Source organism: Haliotis rubra, unplaced genomic scaffold, assembly GCF_003918875.1.
Source record: "Haliotis rubra isolate DU_JTF1 unplaced genomic scaffold, ASM391887v1 Scf181, whole genome shotgun sequence".
Lineage (NCBI taxonomy): Eukaryota > Metazoa > Mollusca > Gastropoda > Lepetellida > Haliotidae > Haliotis > Haliotis rubra.
The window spans coordinates 1570136-1592938 of NW_025765792.1; the positions used below are offsets into that span (position 1 = coordinate 1570136).

Here is a 22803-nt window from a genome sequence, read left to right on the forward strand (position 1 = left end):
ACAGATGCCAGTAACTATCCAACTGCACAAACATAGGTTCACACGGGTTTTAGCTATTCCGGAAAGCCTCTTTCGGTGTTATTATTGTGCGTCCAACAGCTGCTAACCAGGAAGATAGAGACAGAACACACTACTTGAATCACCATCATACATGACAGTAACTGATAATGGCGTATTTGTCAATGATCTATGTCATTGCCTCATCTCTGATGTTGCAGTGCAGATGCCAAGGTAATTCAATACATTTCTACTACTAATTTAGGCAACAAAGACTTTTATACTATTTCCTGGTTCCTTGTGAGAAAATACCTAATGAACTCATTGTCTGTGATCAGAGGCGACACACTGTAGATAATTGTGCATTTTCGCTGGAGTGACTAAAATTCAGATGATTGTGTATTGCTGTTAGACCTGACTAACATATAGATAATTGTGTATTGCTGTTAGATTGTTCATTGTTGCTAGAGTGACAAAATTTTAGATGATTGTGCAGTGTTGTTAGAGCCGACTAGCATAAAGATAATTGTGTATTGCTGTTAGATTGTTCATTGTTGCTAGAGTGACAAAATTTTAGATGATTGTGCAGTGTTGTTAGAGCCGACTAGCATAAAGATAATTGTGTACTGTTGTAAGATTGTGCATTGTTGCTAGAGTGACAAAATTTTAAATGATTGTGCAGTGTTGTTAGAGCCGACTAACATACTAATAATTATGCATTGTTGTTAGTTTGTGCATTGTTGCTAGAGTGACTAAATTCTAGACGATTGTGCATTGTTGTTAGAGCCAACTAACATTAAGGTATCTGTGGTGGAGTGACTAAACTGAAAGCGATTGTGTCATATATATTTGTTCCATATTTCTGTCACAGGATCACCGGAATCGGAAGTGGTTGTGCTCGTGACGGATGTTGGGGATGCCGGAAAAGCAGGTTCCATCTATATATTTAATGTCTCTCAGATGAACCTGACACAGCTGGAGGTACCCAATATCAACAAGCCATTCGCCATAGATTATGATGTAACAACAGGCCACATCTACTGGACTGATGTCATGATGTATCATATTAGGAGGGCGACTAGTGCTGGCTTGGACGATGTGGTGGTTGCCTCTTTCAATTCGTGTAAGTACCTGGCAGGTGAGTGAGTGAGTGCATGAGTGAGTGAGTGAGTAAGTAAGTGAGTGAGCGAGTGAGTGAGTGAGTGAGTGAGGTCAATATAGACATTATCATTTTCTATCACGGCGTGCCAGCTTGATGTTGGAGGATGGTGCAGGTTTTTCTTGGCTAGAATTGCCCAGAACAACTGTGTTGGACGTAATGGATCGTGTGGAAATTCTCGTGTGGTGACTGAATTAATTGTACCCTAACCTCGTTACTGGTTGTTTTTATATCACTCTCTGGTTTGCCTGGTCTAGATTGGATTTAGAAAACTGCTCCAAACAAAAGTCAAACCTGCCTCAGACATGAAGCAAGTTTGTACTGCAAGTACTCGAGTTAAGATTCACAGTGTACTTACTATGTGTGAAGCCCATTTCTGATGTCCCCCCGCGGTGATATTGCTGGCATTTTGCTGAAAGCGCCGTAAAACTAAACTCACTCACTCATTTTCCTCCAACAGCGTCTTTACTTGGAGGCCTGACACTAGACGGTACCTCACGGAAACTGTTCTACACTGATGAAGGAAGTAAAATCATCGGCCGGATGGACATGGACAGTCTGGAGTCTACAGTGATAGTATACACACACATGGAACAACCACGGGGGATCGTAGCAGATACAGCATACAAGTATGTCATCTAGAATTCATCGCCACGTTTGACTTGAGAGTGAGTGAGTGACTAAGTGGGTTACTGAATGAGTATGGTTTTACGCCACTTTTAGCAATATTCCAGCAATATCACGGCAGGGGACATCGGAAATGGGCTTCACACATTGTACTCATGTGGGGAATCGACGTGACGAACCAAAGGTTTTACCACTAGGCTACACCACCACTCTTTAGAATTAATAGCTTGATACAGTGGATGTCTGATCAGGCGCGGCGGCTTAACTGACTGCATTTCATCGTACCCCAACTTCATGGATTGATGCTCATGATGTTAGTCACTAGTTTGTCTGATCCAGACTCGGGTCATCGTACCCCAGTAGTGTGGGATGATGCTCATGATGTCAGTCACTGGTTTGTCTGATCCAGACTCGGTCATCGTACCCCAGATGCGTAGATTGGTGCTCATGATGTCAGTCACTGGTTTGTCTGATCCAGACTTGTGTCATCGTACCCCAATAGCGTAGATTGATGCTCATAATGTCAGTCACGGATTAGTCTGATCCAGACTCGTGTCATCGTACCCCAGTAGCGTAGATTGATGTTGATCATGTCAGTCACTGGTCTGTCTGATCCAGACTCGTGTCATCGTACCCCAGTAGCGTAGGTTGATGCTCATGATATTAATCACCGGTCAAGGACTATTTATAGACAATCGTCACAAAGCTGCAATATTGCCCGAGGAAGCTAAACAAGAATCACGAAAAAAGCATACAGTTAGCATTACAAAAATACGGTGTGTCATATTTAACAATATCTGCTTATATACAGAAACATCTACTGGACGGACCTGGGCAAGGAGGAAAAGATCGAGACGTGTAACTATAGCGGTGGAAGTCGGCAGTCAGTTGTAACATCAGGACTCTCTGTACCAAGCGGAATATCCATAGATGAGAAAGGTAGGTGCCATCAATGTAGACAAACCAAGGCGCATAATAACGCAAAACATCAAGTTCAGTTTTAAAACACTGACATTCCTCGTAGTTGTCAAGTGGCGTCCTAGTGGGCTATATATAATTTTGTCCACTCGAGGAACAATGAGAAATACACCCAACAAGCAGCTAAATATGATATAGACTCAAGTAGTTTTACAGTGGCCACTTCCTCTTCCTTGTCCACGACTCTCGTGACATAGCGTCAGTCTAGTTAGTATGCGTGTCGTGAAGGAGCTCTGGTGGCACAGCGATGCGAGTATGGGGTTGCGTTCCAGGATCCGCTTATCATGAGTTCGAATCCAAAACATCCATTATGTTACATCGACGGGGTCACACAAAATATCACAACAAAGGCTAGTTGGTCGGTTGTTCAACGCCGCACTCAGCCCAATTCCTGTTATATGGCAGCCGTCTGAAAGTAATCGAGTCTTTTCAAGACGCGCCAATGATCGACATCATGAGCATCGATCTACGCAATTGGGATACGATAACATGTCAACCAAGTCAGCGAGTCTGACCACCCGATCCCGTTAGTCACCTATTACGACAAGTATTGGTTGGTCAATCACCTAAGTCTGCGCGTCGTGTAGGAGCTCTGGTGGCACAGTGATGCGAGGCATGCTAGATGTGTGGAGTTGTGTTCCAGGATCCACTTGTCGTGGGTTCGAATCCAAAATGTCCAAGTTACCACTACAAAGTAGATCACTCTCCCAAAGCTAATCCAATGTTAAGGCGAGTCAGCATAATTGGATCAGCTAGTTCGAATCCCAAATTATCATACCGGGTTGTTTGACAACCATCCCCGTGCCCATTCTACAATCGATATCACCTTCGACTCCACCAAACATTGGGGCACGGGTAACCCAGTTTTTTGTCAAACTGGCACGCCCTCATAAAACTGGAATACTGTTTAAAGCGGCGTTAAACTCACTCCAACACTGATATAGCTGACGTATCTTTTAATAAATACAAACTGTTCAATTCTGATACAATCCCTACTATTCACCACTTTTTATTCCAGCCAGGACAATATGTTTTCGTCACGATATGGCTGCAATATTACCGATGTGACGTTAAATGATAACTCACTTATTCACTCACTCACTCCAGCCAGGACAGCCGGTAGGGTAGCTGAGTGGTTAAAACATTCGCTCGTCTGACCGAAACCAGGGTTTTGATTTCCTAAGTCTATTGTGTTAAACCCTATTTCCTGTGTTTCCTAGTCTGATATTTCTGGACTCATGCTAATAGCAGCATCAAATCATACTCACTCACTTTCTCAAATCCGGAATAGCAACTCCTCAGCAACGTTACCTTGTAGCACATGGAGACATCATAAGTGACTCTGTCATCTGAGCGATAGTTGCTCATAATATCAATCACGAGACTAGTTCGGCCACACGATTATTTACTGGCTGCAACCACAAATGCTGGCGACATATAACAAACAACACTACATAGTTCTCCGTTACCCCCGTATTTCTGTCATCAACAGCTGGTCGACTGTTCTGGTGTGGCAATGGTTTCATAGACTCGGTTCTACTGGATGGTTCTGGGAGGAGGAACGTCGTTACTGATACACCAATGTTAGACGTTACCGTATTCAATGGACTTCTCTACTACACGGCACTACAAGAAAAGTAAGAATACTCAGTAACAACGTCCTGTGTGGCAAGGCGTGGAGACATCCGTGGATAACGTCCTTAACCTCTCTTCTTTAGGGTTATGTTCTTTGGTTATGTGGACAAGGCGTCCGATCGCGGATCGGAAGGTCTGGGGTTTGAATATCATAACGGGATCGGAAATTGTATGTCTGCTGCACCTAACTCGTCAATACCTCTCGGTCATATGTACGGGTGCGATGTCATCTGTGAATGCATAATTGTCGCAGTCATCTGTGATTATTATTGCAGTAATTTGCAATTAAGAATTTCCTTTTTATTCAGCTTTTAACTTCTGATCATGTACAATGATGCCAAATGTCTCCAGCAAGGGGCACACTGGTATATGCCTTGGAAACCCAAAATGTCTAACTGGGAATTTCATGTACTGAGATCAAGGTATATACTGATGCAGTTAGCATATTGATTAACAATCTACGGTCACGATAACAGACCATACCTAATTTTGAACACTTTCTGAAATTTGAGCTCAGTGAGCTCAGTAGGATTTCTGATTTTACTGTTTATTAGTTCACAAGAGACTGAAATTTGTTTTCACTTTGATGTTCTAGCATTACCTTCCTCAATGTCTTTAAACTGGTTATTCAAGGCTGGCATCTTTATGTATATCATTAATATGTGAACATTTTCAGGATCATCCATGTCGTGTCAGAGAACGGACAACACATGGCCCCACTGACGTCGCAACTCTTTCACAAACCTATCGGTATTCACGTCTTCTCACCGAACACAAACAAGTCAGGTACAATTATCAAGCTGCAATTGTAAACTCGGGTCTTTAAATGTAGCTCGGGTGTAATATGTTATGCATTTGGTAAAGTGTTAACTGTGAACGCTTCTAGCATGCCTGTGAGAACCTTTGGTTTACAATGTTTTACAACGTTAACACCGATGTGATGTCCATTTAGATGTCAACAAATCATATGGTAATGCATAACAAAACAGGCTGTTTGACTGAGCGTTTTATCAAATACCTACAACATCTATCCATGACTTAAGCTAAGCACATAAAACCATGTTATACCCAAATGTCAGGTGTATGCCAGTTAGATAACGTGGAGAAGGACTTTTTACGGCAGCGCATGCAATAAGATTCGAAAGCTGAATGTTCCTTCAGTCTCGATTATTTTTCTTATGACACACAAAGAAAAATAAAAAACCCTTAACTGTTTAGTCAGTACTATTGATATTCTGAATGTGTGATATTTCCATCACGTAAACACTCGGCTTATAGTATCTAAACCTGAGGCTTCTTGTACGATTGATGTGGCGATGGGAATTCTAATGGTTAGAACGTCCGCTCGTCATGCTGAAGACTATTGCTGGTGTCACCCGCCGTAATGTTGTTTAAATATTGCTAAAAGCGGTGTAAAAACTCACTCACTCACTCTACTCACTCACTCACTCACCCAGTATGATTGATACTGCTGCATGTCTCTGTTAGTGACCTGTCCGAGTGGCCAGTATGGAACCAGGTGCGAGACGTGCGGTCACTGTGAGAATGGGTTCTGTGAGACGACCACTGGTGTTTGTCTCAGAGGTTGTGCCCCAGGCTACAGGATGCCCAAGTGCCGAGAAGGTGAGAGGAAACATGGTTGCATTCTTACACCCACGCTGACAAAAAATGAGAAATTGTGGTTTAACGCTGCCTCTAACTGTTTTAAAGATACACCAGGGCTTGTCAGGTTGATGTTGCAGGCGTGGTGCCGGCGTCAGATAAACACGGTGCTCAAACCTGGAAACATAATGAGGGCCAATCGGAGATTCGAATCCACTTCTACACAAAGGGGACGCATCTATATATATATGAAGGCTTTCCACCTATGGAAATATCCTTTGAAAGAAAGTCATTCCACACTTCAATGTTCTTTAGTTGAACAAGTTTCATTACAAGAAGCATTGCTAATGTCAACGATGATTAGTTCCTTTTGTAATGCCTTCAATGACTACAAGTATTGAAACTTTATATCAATATAAAATTGTTGATATAAACAGAATTCATCCCCCCGCTAAGGTGTCATACTCCCAGCTTAGATCACGTGTTCCACATGTAAACTAATAGCTTTCAAATCGTTCCTTATAGGTTGTAACGCTGGCACATTTGGAGTGAAGTGTCAGTCAACGTGTTTCAATTGCAAAAGAGAAAGTACTTGCGATCACGTGACCGGACGATGTCCTATTGGATGCATACCCGGATGGAGGGGAGACAACTGCACTTTAGGTAAGATTTGTAGGTAAGTTTGTAAATAATCGAGTCTAGACCAGACAATCAAGCGATCAACAGCATGAGCATCGATCTACGTAATTGGGATACGAGGACATGTGTCAACCAAGTAAGTGAGTTTGACCACCCGATCCCTTTAGTCGCCTCTTACGACAATCACGGGTTGCTGAAGACAAATTCTAACCTGGATCTTCTCGGTCTCTGTTCTGTCAGAGAGCGTTCAGCTACTAGATAACTGTCATAAGGCAAAACTGTTTTCCTTCCAATTCAAGCTGACACTTTGTCCTTTAACTGGCAGACAAATCAACACCAACCTCACTCATGAATAGACACGAGCGGCTTGTCGTGTATTTTCGAGTTAACACAGATTAAATCTCAGACTAAATCCTTAAAGACTACATGAATGAATTCAGAAGGAGCATGATTAATCAGCTGTTATTGTATTCAAATCAAGAATCGAAACCAACTAAAATGCCAAGATCTTGTATTCCAGACAGTTTGCATTGTTATAAAAATACATGACAGTCAATGCCAATAGAAAGTTGTAAAATATACTGATCAGCTTATAAACATAAAAAAACAAGCAAGAGAACTTCTAGGTAAGTCTAAAATGTGAAATGAAAAGTCAAAACTGTTTCATACTATTTGATTATAATTATACTTCATTAACAACAAATTTAATCATTTAAGGTTTATGTTAAGAAAAATTATCAATATTTTCTTATGGGTGGTGGAAGCCCTGAAATCATTTGCTGATCGTATACTGAAAGGCAAAAGAAACGCAATTTTTGTAGGAATTCAGTCTGAGATATTTAGTATGAAAAATAAAAATTGCGAATACATTTCCGAGGGCTTAAACGTTTAATTTTGTGAATTGTTCCATTATTGCCTCATTTTAAGGCATTACTTAGTCATTTTAAAAACATATCGCTAAAAACACCATGGTACCGAGGAATTCGAAATTATCAAAGCGTGAAATGAACATGCACGTCCATCTGTTGACCGAAATGGCTGTAAAATGGTGAAGATTGTTGGTCTCGTCACTATTCGATAGCTGATGCTAAGATTACATGAATGTCAAAGGGATCAAGCTTATTGGTAGACTGAATGATGCAGGTACAAAAGCGCGGCTGACGTTGCCCGTACTTTTAACGTCCATGTTACGACCATTTATCGCCTTAAACTTCTCGTTATGCAACCACGCAGACCACAGCTGACCGAATGGAGAAGTGGTAGGCTGAAACGTGAATTCTACGCCCAGACATTAAGACCGGTTCATCTGTCGTCGACATCAGGCAGATTCATTTATCTGTGCCAGTAAAACAACCCAAAGGGACATTGGAGCCTCACCAACAACCATTAGTGGCCGTACCGTGGCGACGTCGACTGCTAGGGGTCAATCAACATGAAATGTCGCCGCCATGCTTTTCGGTCTATTCCTGACCCCCATGTCACCGTCAGGTACGTCTTCGACGCTTGGGCAACACAGCATCTGAACTGGCGTCACAGACAGTGGAACCGTGTGATCTTCTCAGACGAGTCGATTTTGTCTTTTCCCATTCTGACGGCCGGACGTGTCAGGATATGGCGAAGACGAGGTCAACGTTATACTGATCAAGTGTGTGATGGAAAGGAACGCTTGGGGCAGCCCGAATGTAATGGTATGGGCAGGTATTGGCTACAACCTGAGACTAGGGCCAGTTTCAGAATATTGATCCTGGGAGGGGGAATGGTGTGAATGCTCAGCGGTACATTGATCAGGCTCTCCAACCCCATGTTGTGCCATCTTTTGCCCGACATCAGAACCACATTTACCAGCATGATAATGCGAGACCGCAAAGGTAACACAACAACATCTGCAACATCACAACATTGCTGTTCTGCCCTGGCCATCCATAGTCCCGACTTAAACGTAATTGAACATTTGTGGGACAACTCAAAGACGACTGAACCAAGTTCGTCCAAGGCCAACAAATGCTGTTAAACCTTGAGCAGCAGGGCTACAGGCAGTTACCAACATTCCACTGAACTTTACCAACAATTAGGGGCATTTCAAGTACAGGCGTTCTACTGGAGTGGTAAATGCAAATGGCGGTCATACACGGAACTGACTTTTGTGACCTCGTGACCTTGATGCCTGATCCAAGTCTCCGTGAATGTTACAACACTATCCCAACATTTGTCAACCAAGCGATCTTTGCAACTGTTAACATGCATGCATGTATCAGTTCCATATTGTCTTCTGAAATTGTTATAAACTATTTATTGGACTGCACTTCGGTTTTTTGCCTTTCAGTATGTAAACGATATGATTTTCTCAAAAACAAGGCAAATTATATGATTTCCCTTATTTGATAAATAGCTTTCGACGGTTATGTATGACCAGTTGATAGAACGATAGTATATCATGATCTAACCGCTACAGAGTGTCCGAACAACACGTATGGTGCATGTACACCGTGTGGCCTGTGTGCCGAGGATGATCCCTGTAATATCGGAACAGGTCACTGCCCACGGGGATGCAAGTTTGGATGGACAGGACCCACGTGTAAAACAGGTAAAGGTATCAAAAACATAAATCTATAATTGAGCGAAGCGCGATGGGGTAGCCTAGTGGTTAAAGCGTTCACTCGTCACGCCAAAGACCCTGGTTCGATTTCCCACATGGGTACTCCTTGTGAAGGCCATTTCTGGTGTCCCCCGCCGTGATATTTGCTGGAATAATGCTAAAAGCGACGTAAACTCAACTCTCGGTAGATATTTTAGCGTAGATAAGGAAAGACATCACTGCAAACTTGACTCAAGTGATTATCGTCAAAGATTAGCGTGAAACATTCACAGAACCCTCTCAGCCTAACTTCAGTTAAGATAGAATTTCTAAATTGTCGCTTGACCAAATGGCACAACAGACCAATCGATCGGTGTTTAAAAACACGAATGAAAGAAATACAATGAAAATAGACGTGAGCGTCTCCGTGGAAGCCCCAACCTTCCAGACCATTTTAATCTCCAACGGGTTTGGTACCCTCTACTGGACATCAGTCGATCTTCAAGTACGCAAGTAAACTTGTTCTGTCCTTCAGAAGCCTTCAATGAAATATGTTAATTACATAAATATTATTACACAAATTATAGTGTATTTGTGTTTCATGGGTGTAAGATTAAAAGATGAATGACATTTACAGGTTGGCTGATATTTGTCGCCGCTGGTGCAGTAATACTCGTCATCGTTGCCGTCGTCATCGGTGGCGCTGTATACAATGTCAGGTACGCCAACAACTCGAATTTGAATCTCATATGAAAATATATTTTATACCAAATTATAAAACCAAATACTCTGCAGGAAATACAGAGGAAATGGGAACATGCTTGTCTTTCTCATGGTGGAATCATCGGAGGATGAACATTGGTAGTCTCTAAATATACAATGAAATTGTTAAGAGGGTCAACATGTGCCTCATTGCGTTATTTTCTGTTGGATTACGAGTGAAATAAGTTCCGAGAGAGCCCTACTTTCATGTTTTGGGAGGGAGACAATCTCAACTTCCGGGCGGACCACAAACAATCAGCCATCTTTTTGATAGACCACAACTTAAGCACAGATTCTCAGTTAAAACTCGCCATTCTCTAAGCGCAGAAATGCCAAACTTGGACATAAATAATTGAGAGTGATCTGCTTGAATTTCCCATTATAAACAGCATTCTCAGAAATTATTGAGCTATATGTTATTATTAATAATAACGTACGAGTCCTAGATTTAATTTAATCAAAGTAGGAGACATTTTCTCTCACTAGTATTTGTTGTCTGCCATATGTATATATTTTATGTCATTATTATCTGTGATTTGTAACCATGTCGAGTACTTACAACGAACGGACAAATTCTCCATGATTTCTGGGAGTTCTGTCACTTGTTAACTGTACCTGTGTGACGACTTTGCTGCAACATCGTTAGTTTCATGGAGCAAGGTGAACGTGGTCCCTGTGTCTCCCCTCTTCTTTTCAGCATTAGATATCTAAAGACACTTTATACTGTATTGTTATGCTATTTACTAATATGGATTGTGTGGCAATTTTTCAGAAAACTCAAAAGGAGATACCAAAACTCGTATGTGGAATTTGCTGAGAGATGCAACCGACTGTACGAATTGTAGTGATAAAGGATCGACCTGGAATAGAGGACAGGCAGGATCGCGATGTAACATATCTAGATCGACCACAAAAAGAGGATCGACCCGGAGAGATGTCACGCAGTTTGTCCAAGACACCGCTCTGAATTAGAATTTTCAAAGTGAAGTTTTACAGGTTATTAGGATTTTTGTTTCGCAAAATATACATCTATAAATAACGACCCTGCTAGTATAATCTCAAGGAGATATAGTTTGATTTCAACCAAGATATATCTCTTATGGGGGCACAAATATCAGTGTGTTCATTGAAGCATATATATTTTATGAAACATATCATGATAATATTTTATTAATTTTTAAAACTTATATCAATTGACAAAACTGATATTCATCGCAAATACCCTTGCTGTAATGTCAGTAAGACAATTCTGTTGTATGTGGTGGTTTTCCCACCTTAGAAAGAATTAAACACTGCCCTCTCGAATGTATATACATGTATTATATGTCTATCTGTAATTTAACTCTCACATTTTCGTTCAATGTTTACTTTCCCTTGCGCTTATTTTATGTGCATAAATATTTACTTCAACCAATGGCACTTGTGAGCTTTACATTCTTTACCGTAAACAACTGTATTATGAAGAGAGAACTACCTGGGCGTCAGTGAGGGAATATTGTACACATAACACTGATGTGTGTATGTGTGTGTTTGTGTTTGTGTGATGAGAATAAGATGTTAACCTTACATTGATGCCATGTCCTTCCACAAGAAAACATTACGACGTTCACATGTCAGTGCGAAAATGTTTGAATAAATTAAGGAAATGTGATTATTACGCACTTCCGCCATGTTGTAACATGCATACGTCAATTACTATGCAGTGGTATTCGCTTAAAGAAACTGTTATGCATATTTCGATTCACATGCCATACATCTTGTGTATCGTCACAATGCAATGTGTATCAAAGAGGAATACAGGGCGGTGGGGTAGCCTAATGGTTAAAGCGTTGGCTCGTCACGCCGAAGACCCGGGTTCGAATCCCCACATGGGTACAATGTGTGAAGCTCATTTCTGGTGTCCCCGCCGTGATGTTGCTGGAATATTGCTAAAAGCGGCGTAAAACCAAACTCAATCAGTCAAAGAGGAATACAAAAAGGTATCCAATTACAAGTTTGTTGACGTGGACAAGTTTCCACACACATGGCAATTGTACCCACCAGGGAATCAAATATTTTGCCGTAACGAGCGAGCACTTAAAACAACGAAGCTATTCCATGGCCACTGCTTTGAATGACAGCCATGGACCACCCTTCTGTCAGAGCTTTGCAATGCCACATGAACTGGTTAACCAGTGAACTATCAGATATTATCGTAAGGACTGAGGCAAACCCCCAAAAATTGTATTCATGACGGAAGCTACCCGTGAAGGTCGGGGTTAGAATGAACCTTCAGTAACCCGTGATTGTCGTAAGAGGCGACTAACGGATTGGGTGGTCAGGCACGCTGACTTGGTTGACACATGTCACCGGTTCCCAATTGCGCAGATCGATGATCATGTTGTTGATCACTGGATTGTCTGGTGTTGTTGACTCGATTATTTACAGACCGCCGCCATATAGCTGGAATATTGCTGAGTACGACGTAAAACTAAACTCACTCACTCACCCATAACTTCATTCTACGCAGCGGCAGTAAAATCTTCTTAACATCGCGCAAGGAGATCATCTCGAGTAGAAATGAGTGGGGCAATATCTGTAATTTAATTCAGCGGCAGCGGTGCAGTCTCCCCTACTGCTAGCATCATCGGCCCAATCCTTACTGACAGCATAGTCGGTCCAATCTGTACTGCCAGCATCTCTGGTCCAATCTGTACTCCAAGCATTTCCGGGCCAATTATACTCCCAGCATAACCGGTCCAGTCCTTACTGCCAGCATCACCAGTCCAACCCTTTGTCCTAATAACACCAGCCAAACTCTTACTGCCAGCATCACCGGTCCAGTCCTTACTCCCAGTAACACCAACCCAACCCTTACTGCCAGCATCACCAGCCCATCCCTTATTTCCGGCATCACCAGCCCATCCCTTACTGCCAGCATCACCAGCCCAACCTTTATTTCCGGCATCACCGGCCCATCCCTTACTGCCAGCATCACCGGTCCAACCCTTACTTCCAGCATCACTGGTCCAGTCCTTACTGTTAGCATCACCTGCCCAGCCCTTACTTCCAGCATCACCGGTCCAGTGCTTACTGCCAGCATCACCGGTCCAACCCTTACTGCCAGCATAACCGGTCCAATTCTTACTCCCGTCATCACCGGTCCAGTCCTTCCTGCCAGCATCACCTGTCAAGCTCTTACTCCCAGTAAGATCAGCCCAACCCTTACTCCCGTCATCACCGTTCCAGTCCTTACTGCCAGCATCATCGGTCCAACCCCTTACTCCCAGTAACACCAGCCCAACCCTTGCTGCCAGCATCACCAGCCCAACCCTTATTTCCAGCATCACCGGTCCAACCCTTACTCCCAGTAACACCAGACCAACCCTTGCTGCCAGCATCACCAGTCCAACCCCTTACTGCCAGCATCACCAGCCCAACCCTTACTGCCAGCATCACCGGTCCAGTCATTACTGCCAGCATCACCAGCCCAACCCTTACTTCCAATATCACTGGTCCAGTGCTTACTGCTAGCATCAGCTGCCCAACCCTTACTTCCAGAATCACCGGTCCAGTCCTTACTGCCAGCATCACCGGCCCAACCCTTACTGCCATAGCATAACCGGTCCAGTCCTTACTGCCAGCATCACCGGTCCAACCCTTACTCCCAGTAACACCAGACCAACCCATGGTGCCAGCATCAGCAGTCCAACCCTCACTCCCAGTAAAACCAGCCCAACCCTTACTGACAGCATCATCAGCCCAACCCTTATTTCCAGCATCACCGGTCCAGTCCTTACTGCCAGCATCACCAGCCCAACCCTTACTGCCAGCATCACCAGCCCGACCCTTACTGCCAGTAACACCATCCCAACCCCTACTCCCGTCATCTCCGGTCCAGTCCTTACTTCCAGCATCACTGGTCCAGCCTTTACTGCCAGCATCACCGGTCCAATTCTTACTCCCGTCATCACCGGTCCAGTCCTTCCTGCCAGCATCACCTGTCAAGCTATTACTCCCAGTAAGACCAGCCCAACCCTTACTTCCGTCATCACCGTTCCAGTCCTTACTGCCAGCATCACCGGTCCAACCCTTACTCCCAGTAACACCAACCCAACCCTTACTGCCAGCATCACCGGTCCAACCCTTACTCCCAGTAACACCAACCCAACCCTTACTGCTAGCATCACCAGCCTAACCCTTATTTCCAGCCTCACCAGCCCAACCCTTACTTCCAGCATCACCGGTCCAGTCCTTACTGCCAGCATCATCGGCCCAACCCTTACTGTCTGCATAACCAGTCCAGTCCTTACTGCCAGCATCACCGGTCCAACCCTTACTCCTAGAAACACCAGCCCAACCCTTACTGCCAGCATCACCGGTCCAACCCTTACTCCCAGTAACACCAACCCAACCCTTACTGCTAGCATCACCGGTCCAGTCCTTACTGCCAGCATCACCAGCCCAACCCTTACTTTCAGCATCACCGGTCCATCCTTACTGCCAGCATCACCGGTCCAACCCTTACTGCCAGCATAACCAGTCCAGTCCTTACTGCCAGCATCACCAGCCCAACCCTTACTGCCAGCATTACCAGTCCAACCCTTACTGCCAGCATCAGCTGCCCAACCCTTACTGCCAGTAACACCAGCCAAACCCTTACTCCCGTCATCTCCGGTCCAGTCCTTACTGCCAGCATCACTGGTCCAGCCCTTACTGCAAGCATCACCGGTCCAATTCTTACTCCCCTCATCACCGGTCCAGTCCTTCCTGCCAGCATCACCGGTCAAGCTCTTACTCCCAGTAAGACCAGCCCAACCGTTATTCCCGTCATCACCCCAGTCCAGTCCTTACTGCCAGCATCACCGATCCAACCCTTACTGCCAGCATCAGCGGTCTAGTCCTAACTGCCAGCATCACCGGTCCAACCCTTACTCCCAGTAACACCAGCCCAACCCTTACTCCCGTCATCACCGTTCCAGTCCTTACTGCGAGCTTCACCAGTCCAACCCTTACTGCCAGCATCACCGATCCAATTCTTACTGCCAGCGTCACTGGTCGAGTCCTTACTACGAGCATCACCGGTCGAGTCCTCACTGCGAGCATTACCGGTGCAACCCCTTACTGCCAGTAACACCAGCCCAACCCTTACTTCCGTCATCACCGGTCCAGTCCTTACTGCCAGCAACACCGTTCCAGCCCTTACTCCCAGTAAGACCATCCCAACCCTTACTCCCGTCATCACCGGTCCAGTCCTTCCTGCCAGCATCACAGGTCCAATTCTTACTGTCAACTTCACTGGTCCAGTCCTTACTACCAGCATCACCGGTCCAGTCCTTACTGCGAGCATCACCGGTCCATCCCTTACTCCCAGTAACACCAGCCCAACCCTTACTTCCAGCATCACCGGTCCAGTCCTTACTGCGAGCATCACTGGTCCATCCCTTACTCCCAGTAACACCAGCCCAACCCTTACTCCCGTCATCACCGGCTCAATCACTTCCACACAAGAAGCGATATTATTTGACATTGACCACATAACATGGCATTGCAAGTTTATATGTGTTTCGTATGAGACTTACATCTCAACATCTTGTCTCAATATGACAGATTAGCTCGGGGTGATGGGTTTACCAGGTGTGATACTGACAAAACAGGGATACTTAATAGGGATTCGAACCCAGGATCCTAGATCCTAGTATGTCTTAGAATAACCTAAACAACCCGTGTCCATCTCGACGGTTTCAATATCTAGATTTGAAAAATATCTAAATACACAGTGTATAACCATTTTCTTGCTTAACGAATAAGCGAAACGTGATAAATCGCGTTATTAACCAACACAAAGAACTTAGTTAAAATATAGAATGGCACTTAGAAAAATTCAGAAGCGAAATGACATTTATACACTTCCTCATTTTGTGATGTGTATTTTCCTTGGACTTCCTGAAGAAGGACGGTCTACAGCACTTGGCTACGCCCCCAACGCAGAGAACAATCCCGATGGTCGATGACGTCACAGCGCTGGCCGTGCCTTGAAATGTGTAAAGCAGTTTCATAAATTTATCTTTTTTCTCGTCCTTTATATAACACACTATTTGTTTATAATTATGCTGGTCTATATTTTGTGACATCTTGTGAATCTTTACCAAGACCTCACGCTTGCTGTGTCTGAAGAATGTCGGTAAATGTAATATGGATTGTACACTCTCTAACCAGCCTGAAAAGCTGAAAGGTTGTGAAGCCAGACATTCACATCTATGCCCGCCCATCATCCTCCCACCCACACTTTCTACCTAGAACAGTGAACTCTACAACATATTGGAAATGTACTTACGTTGTAGGGCGTTGTACTCCCCTGACACAACATCAAACATATATATACAGATAGATACACATATACACGAAAATGGCCTTGTTTCGAATCACAATCTTGGCATGTTGTAAATCACATTCATTCTACCAATTGTCTAACGGCTGACTTGGTCTCAGCTTCGTTTACTTGATGGGTACACTGTAAGTTGAAGATTACTGGTGTTCACCGCCGTGATATTGAGGGAACTAAAACCTGAGTATATCCATATTCAATCACTCCCTCTAAGATATAACATAGCTTGACTATCCCAACCCAGTATTTCAGGACATATGACTTCATCATTCGTCAACCATCCACTCTTCCACCCATCATTCCACACATCCATCCATCATCGTGTCCATCTTCCACTTACCACCAATCCGGCCACCCATCCATTGATTACGTCATCCATCCACCCATCAATCATCCATGCTCCGCCCATTTGTTCATTCATCCATCAGCCATCATTCATCCACTATTCCATTTCTCAAGGGGCGGTGGGGTAGCCTAGTGGTTAAAGCGTTGGCTCGTCACGCCGAAGACCCGGGTTCGATTCCCCACATGGGCACAATGTGTTAAGCCCATTTCTGGTGTCCCCCGCCGTGATATTGCTGGAATATTGCTAAAACCGGCGTAAAACTAAACTCAGTCAGTCAGTCAGTCCATTTCTCAATTCAATCCGCCCGTCGACCACTCACCCGCCCATCCGTGTGCTTTTCGATCATCTAGTCCTTTAGTCCTTCATCGGCCTATACCAAACCCTCTCATCCATCCACTCACCATCCATCCTTCATTCCTCCTTCCGCTTATTCGTCCAATCCTCTACTCACAATCTATCCATCGACCCATCCATCAGTCCATCCATCATCTGCACATCTATCATCCATTCAATTGTTCACCCTTCATCCACCAATCGATCCACCCACCGCGCTTCCATCACTTACCAATCTACTAATTGATTGTTGTAAATGTTCATATTGATTTTTATAACTCCACAGGGACTTGGGTCAGCTTTTCCAAGTCATATGAAAGATGTTACATTTCCATTGCATTTATGTCAAATATGCCAGAACCACTGTGACTTATCTGATCTTTACAGCAAACATGATATGATTACATAAGGAGTCATAGTTTATCATTAATGATTATGTTCCATTTGATGTAACGTGGTAACAAACCATCTGGAAAGAACAACTGGGTATATACTCACGTCTGGTGTTGACATAACTATTGAAATACGTTCATTTGGAGAGACTTCTTAACAACCAATTGGAAGTAAAATTGTACACTCACGGGTTTTGTTGTAACTGCTTCCTGAAGGAAAGGAAAGATTCAGTTAGGGATAGCTTTCAAGATTTACACAAATCTCTGCACAACCTTTCATTGTCCAGGCATCCATATTAGTCAGAAGGTGGAACCTTAAGTGCAAAATGCTGACACATTTTGGATAAATCACAAGTGGTATTCTAATACTAGGGTTATGCATACAACCTTTCAGTGTGACTTCGATAGAATCAGTGTTCTTGGGAGCGACAGTCAGCAATATTGCGGCTATATCACAACAGTCTGTTGTTGATAAACCAGTCTGGATGAGACTGGCATCTATTTTGTTGTTGTTGTTGTTGTTGTTGTTGTGCAAATTGTGTTCGTATATATATTGTGTCGTCTCGTGAATCTATAATAAAACTTCAAGTGCCCTGAGTCTAATGCATGTGGCATAGTTACCTCTGTCAGTGGACGGTCATGATTCTCACATTCATGGACTGTAAACGACCTAACCAGTCTGAAAGGCCAGGAGGTTCCGAAGCCATCCAATCACATTTCCACACAAGCTATCCTCCACCTATGCATCCTCCCATCCACTCCCGTATCCAACTATTGGTTACTACCTCTGCTCGCTTATGGATCCGTCTATCCTTCCATCCTCCCGACCGCCCATCCACTGTTTTCACCCCCCCCCCTCCCTCCCCCAACACCTCACCACACCTATCTCCACGCTCCACACACCAGTCACCACACACTAATAACCATGCTCCACACACCTATCCCCACGCTTTACACCCCACACACCAGTCACCACACACTAATCACCACGCTCCACACACCAATCCCCACACTTTTCACACCTCACACCAGTCACCACACACTAATCACCATGCTCCAGACACCTATCTCCACGCTCAAGGCTCACACACCACATTCCATACACCTCTCCCCACGCTCCACACTCCAATGCCCAAGCACCACGCTCCACACACACGTGGTCAACCAGCCAGGAGCCCCACGTCGACCCCGTGACAACCTTAGATACTTCATGCACATGGCATCATTTTTAATATGATATGCCTGCATATATATCTTTCTCCCTGTATGAGACAAATGGGGCAAAACGGGATGTCACTTATCAAACATGTTTGTTATCAAATCTGAGCTGTTTTGGTCCCCGTCACACGCATGGGACTTGCCTTCGGGTGGTTTTTAAGGTAGGAAAACCTGTCATCATCCAAATATGTCAGAAATTACGTGAAAGCTAGGACACGTGCCTTTTCGTCCATAGTAAACACATAACCCTGTGGTCGACGTACGAAACATGAAATGTACACGCAGATTGAAAAGCTGTCGTAAAACGGGATAACTCCGACTTCCAAGGGCCCCGGCGTCGAACCTGTTAAAGGCAGGTCACCAATTCACGTCGATGTGCAACACGTGCATGTGTTGTGCATATTAAACGTCTAATAGAAGTCTAAACGACGGCACCCAACGTGCCTGGCCCATGTAATATATCAGTACAGATATCTATAAATCTATAAATAAATATGCACTGTATGGTGCATAGGCCATATATATGTCGAGTGACGGAGCTATGCTAGCCCGCCATTTGTTTTTACAGGTGGGCTTTCTCGCTGGCAAAAAGCCAAGGTTGTGTTTCTACTTTCGGTTTAATGAGATCGTAGTTGTTGACAAGGACGTCCAGATAGTGCTGTGGAGATTTTCACATCTGTGATATCCTGGTAAGTGTAACCGTCATAATAACACGATTATATTCATAATAAATGCCCATGTTATGCTGCACCCACTCATGTTACGTTGTGTTATTGTGAGAATGTATGAACTGTACCTATTCGAACTTGTCATGTACAGTGGCGTAGCTACAGCGTAGCACAAAAAGCACGTGCTTATACTTAAAAATTGGACGAAAAAATGTTGTGATTTAAGATGCTAAAAAATATATAACATTTAATTTGTGTTCATGTTTTCTGTGTGGTTTCTTGTACAATACCGTGGTACCCGAACGCAACTTGCTTCGCAGATCATTTATAGACAAAACGTGTTTTGTCTACTCTATGCAATAAGTTATGTCTGGAAACAGGCTGACACTTCAGTCCGAAGTCGTTAATTCTTTGAAATTGTTTTACCCCCTTAAATATTGTATATTTTGTTATGTGCAGAAATGAGGAAGAAATCTGCAAAACGTCCATCAGGTCCATTGATTGTTACTTTGTTAAACAACCCAAATTGACTGAAACAATCGTTACCTCTTCATGACCACATCTCTCAGCAAATGGGGCAGAGGTTGATAAAAATTGTACCTAATGGTCGTTTTGAAGCACAGTACCTAGTGCCTAGCTCACTGCACAACCTTACTGGTGAAACGTAGGGGGCATGTTGCGTCAAAGCGACATTGAGATTGAGACATTGACATGTTGAAGTCCGATGTAGGAAATGCCGTTGGCAGGACATAGCCATTGAAGAAAGGCCATCTTGACTGCTGTCAACTCTCTACTTTGCGAAGGAGGATCTTTATCCTCACATCCATATGGCCGTGAAACCCTGGCGACAATGCCAGTGTCCTATGCAACAGGGTGTGGTCTTTCAGCACAATGAGACGCTTTAAGACTTACCTCAGGTCAGCATCTGTTAACTGGCAGATTGTCTTCACTTGCACTTATTCACGTATATTGTGATTTCGTGGTACAATGACATATTCGCACAATTTCAAGCTAGAAGACTTGCTCTTCTATGACCAACATCTGTGATGACTTGATGCTGCTGTGATAGTTTGTTGAATCATCTCTGTCCAGATCCAAGGTATGTTTTGAAGCTGAAGTGTTTCCGAGTTTTATTTAAGATGTTTTAGTACTTAACTGTTTACAATATGAACTTGGTCAGGGTCTGCTTCAGTTCGATCCGGTAGATTGGAGTGATCCTTTATGGTTTACATGTCTTACCATGTTATTGATGTTTGTCTTAACTTTGTCTCGTGTTATGAAGAATGTTTTACTTCTGATGTGGTACACTCTCCATGATTTCAAAATGTTTCATCATTTGTGCTTACACTCTGTATTTTCATGGATATGTGCCCGATGTAGACATGTAATAATGCACAATGACATATCACGACAATGATAAATGTAAGTAATATATAGGTGTTCCTTAACTAAAACATCAGCTTAAACATGTTTAATATACTTTTTGCATAAAAGTGTAAATGTTGAACCGGCTGAGTTGGAGATATGAATAGATGACCTGATCACTGACATTTCAATAGGGTTCTGTTTACACCTGACCGTGAATCAGTCAAACGTCTGAGGTGTATCTTATCGCTAATGCATTTTCTTTTCTCGTTCTGGTCTTCATTGGATGTACAACGATTCGCTAATTCACGTTAGATGCTCGTGTTGCCGGGTTTCTGCTTTCCGTTTTCCGGGTCATGTGGTCCGCTAACATATTTGCTGTTCCAGGTCATATCGTCAGTGGATTTATTCACTACTGCAGGTCAGTTGACTTAGTTACATATTGTCAGGTTATCTATTTACTTTTTCCGGACTATTAACTGTATTAGATCTTGACGTCATTTGCTTCTTTTGCTTCTGTGATGTTGCCATCTGATAGTTTGAATATGTCAGGTTTTATAATCATTTATTGTATACTCTCCCAAAAATGAAACGCATCATGAAAATAGCAGTTTCATGTAGCAATGAATTAAAACGTGATTCATTTTACAAAAGGTTTTGCTCTGTTTATGAGTCCTACGCACCTTCCGTAAAATACCCGTATTTAACAGCATGATTTTCAATTTCGGCGTGTAGTGTCACAGAATACACAATTCACATGCAATGCACGTGAAAGTTGGGGATCAGATAGTCTCAATGATGGGTATAAAAGGTTGATCGCTGTCTGTCGATTATTCACTGTATTTGTAATATTGTTGACGAACGCAAAATGCCACGTCTAAGTGAAGCCAACCGTCATATTGCCGTTCGTTTGCTTGAAGCTGGCCAGTCTCAACGTGCAGTTGCACCATTTCACGGCTCTGGGAGAGATATCGTCGGCAGAATGCGGTAGCAGATGCCCCTCGTAGTGGGCGACCTCGAGCGACCACTGCGGCGCAGGATCGCTACACTCGGGTACATCACCTGCGTCATCGAACAGCTACGGCGACCAGTACCGCTCGACAAATACCCGGATTGAGGAAGCTTTCTGCACAGACCGTCAGGAACAGGTTGAGAGAGGCTGGTTTACGTGCCAGAAAACCTTATTTTGGCACTGTGCTTCGACAACAACATTGTCGACATCGAGTTCAATGGTGCACCAACGTTCAGGCCTGGAACCTACCGAATCGGCGTAGAATCTGGTTCAGTGATGAATCACGATTTCTATTGGAACGACGCAATGGAAGAATGCGGGTGTACAGACGTCGACGTGAACGTTTCGCCGACGCTTGCGTTCCCCAGGTGGACAGATTCGGCTGGGTCAGTGTTATGATGTGGGGAGCGATCACCTGCCGTAATAAAAGTGATTTGGTGATGAACCAGGGCACCCTGACAGCTCAACGGTACTGTGACGAAATCCTACGCCCACAGCTCCTTCCAATCATTGATCGCCAGAGGGAGTTGTTTCAACAGGACAACGCCAGGCCCCACACAGCACGTCACACTAGAGACTTCCTCCAGAACCACAACATCAATGTGCTCCCCTGGCCCTCAAGATCACCTGATCGAACATCTGTGGGATGCCCTGGACAGACGGGTGCGACGCCGTAACCCTCAGCCCCAGACACTTCAGCAACTCGCACAGGCACTACAGGCAGAATGGGCTGCGATTGGGCAACACGAGATTCTGAGACTTATTCGTTCGATGCCAAGGCGATGCCGTGCAGTTCTGGATGCCCACGGTGGTCACACGAGGTATTGACTTCAGCGCCACCACACGTCTCCATGTGAGACTCAAACTGACTTTCCTCGAGTTGGTGCCAAAGACGGATAAGTCTGCATTCCCAGTGTGCAATTTCGCTATGTTGCATTGACTCATAAAGCCTACAAGATGTTTCAAAATAAACATAACAATACAGTTGAATCTAGCAATCGCAGGATTGTGATCAGGCTATATCGGAGATTCGAACTGATGATCATAGCTTTCCCAGTCGGCTAACACTAAATGTTAAAAGATGATACAGGCACTTCCTGTAGAGCCAATGTGGAACCGCAACCATGA

The 22803-nt window shown here is 43.9% G+C and overlaps 2 protein-coding genes and 1 long non-coding RNA gene across 3 annotated transcripts; 2 read left to right on the forward strand and 1 right to left on the reverse strand.

The window, feature by feature from the left end:
• Positions 1-167: 167 nt before the first annotated feature.
• On the forward strand, positions 168-7575 carry LOC124273493 (low-density lipoprotein receptor-related protein 4-like). The gene is made up of 9 exons (XM_046708762.1): positions 168-231; positions 869-1120; positions 1617-1785; positions 2595-2722; positions 4254-4398; positions 5073-5182; positions 5885-6019; positions 6524-6661; positions 7565-7575. Exons 1-9 carry the CDS (start codon positions 168-170, stop codon positions 7573-7575), a joined length of 1152 nt encoding a protein of 383 aa, XP_046564718.1.
• A 1527-nt stretch (positions 7576-9102) lies between these two features.
• LOC124273527 lies at positions 9103-11054 on the forward strand. Its single transcript, XR_006897673.1, has 3 exons — positions 9103-9221; positions 9850-9931; positions 10747-11054. It is a non-coding gene; the product is annotated as an uncharacterized LOC124273527 (long non-coding RNA).
• A 1502-nt stretch (positions 11055-12556) lies between these two features.
• Positions 12557-17102, reverse strand: LOC124273494 (collagen alpha-2(I) chain-like). Its single transcript, XM_046708763.1, has 5 exons — positions 17089-17102; positions 15063-15212; positions 14364-14723; positions 13781-13941; positions 12557-13344 (listed from the first exon to the last, which is right to left on the reverse strand). Exons 1-5 carry the CDS (start codon positions 17100-17102, stop codon positions 12557-12559), a joined length of 1473 nt encoding a protein of 490 aa, XP_046564719.1.
• Between the last annotated feature and the right edge of the window lie 5701 nt (positions 17103-22803).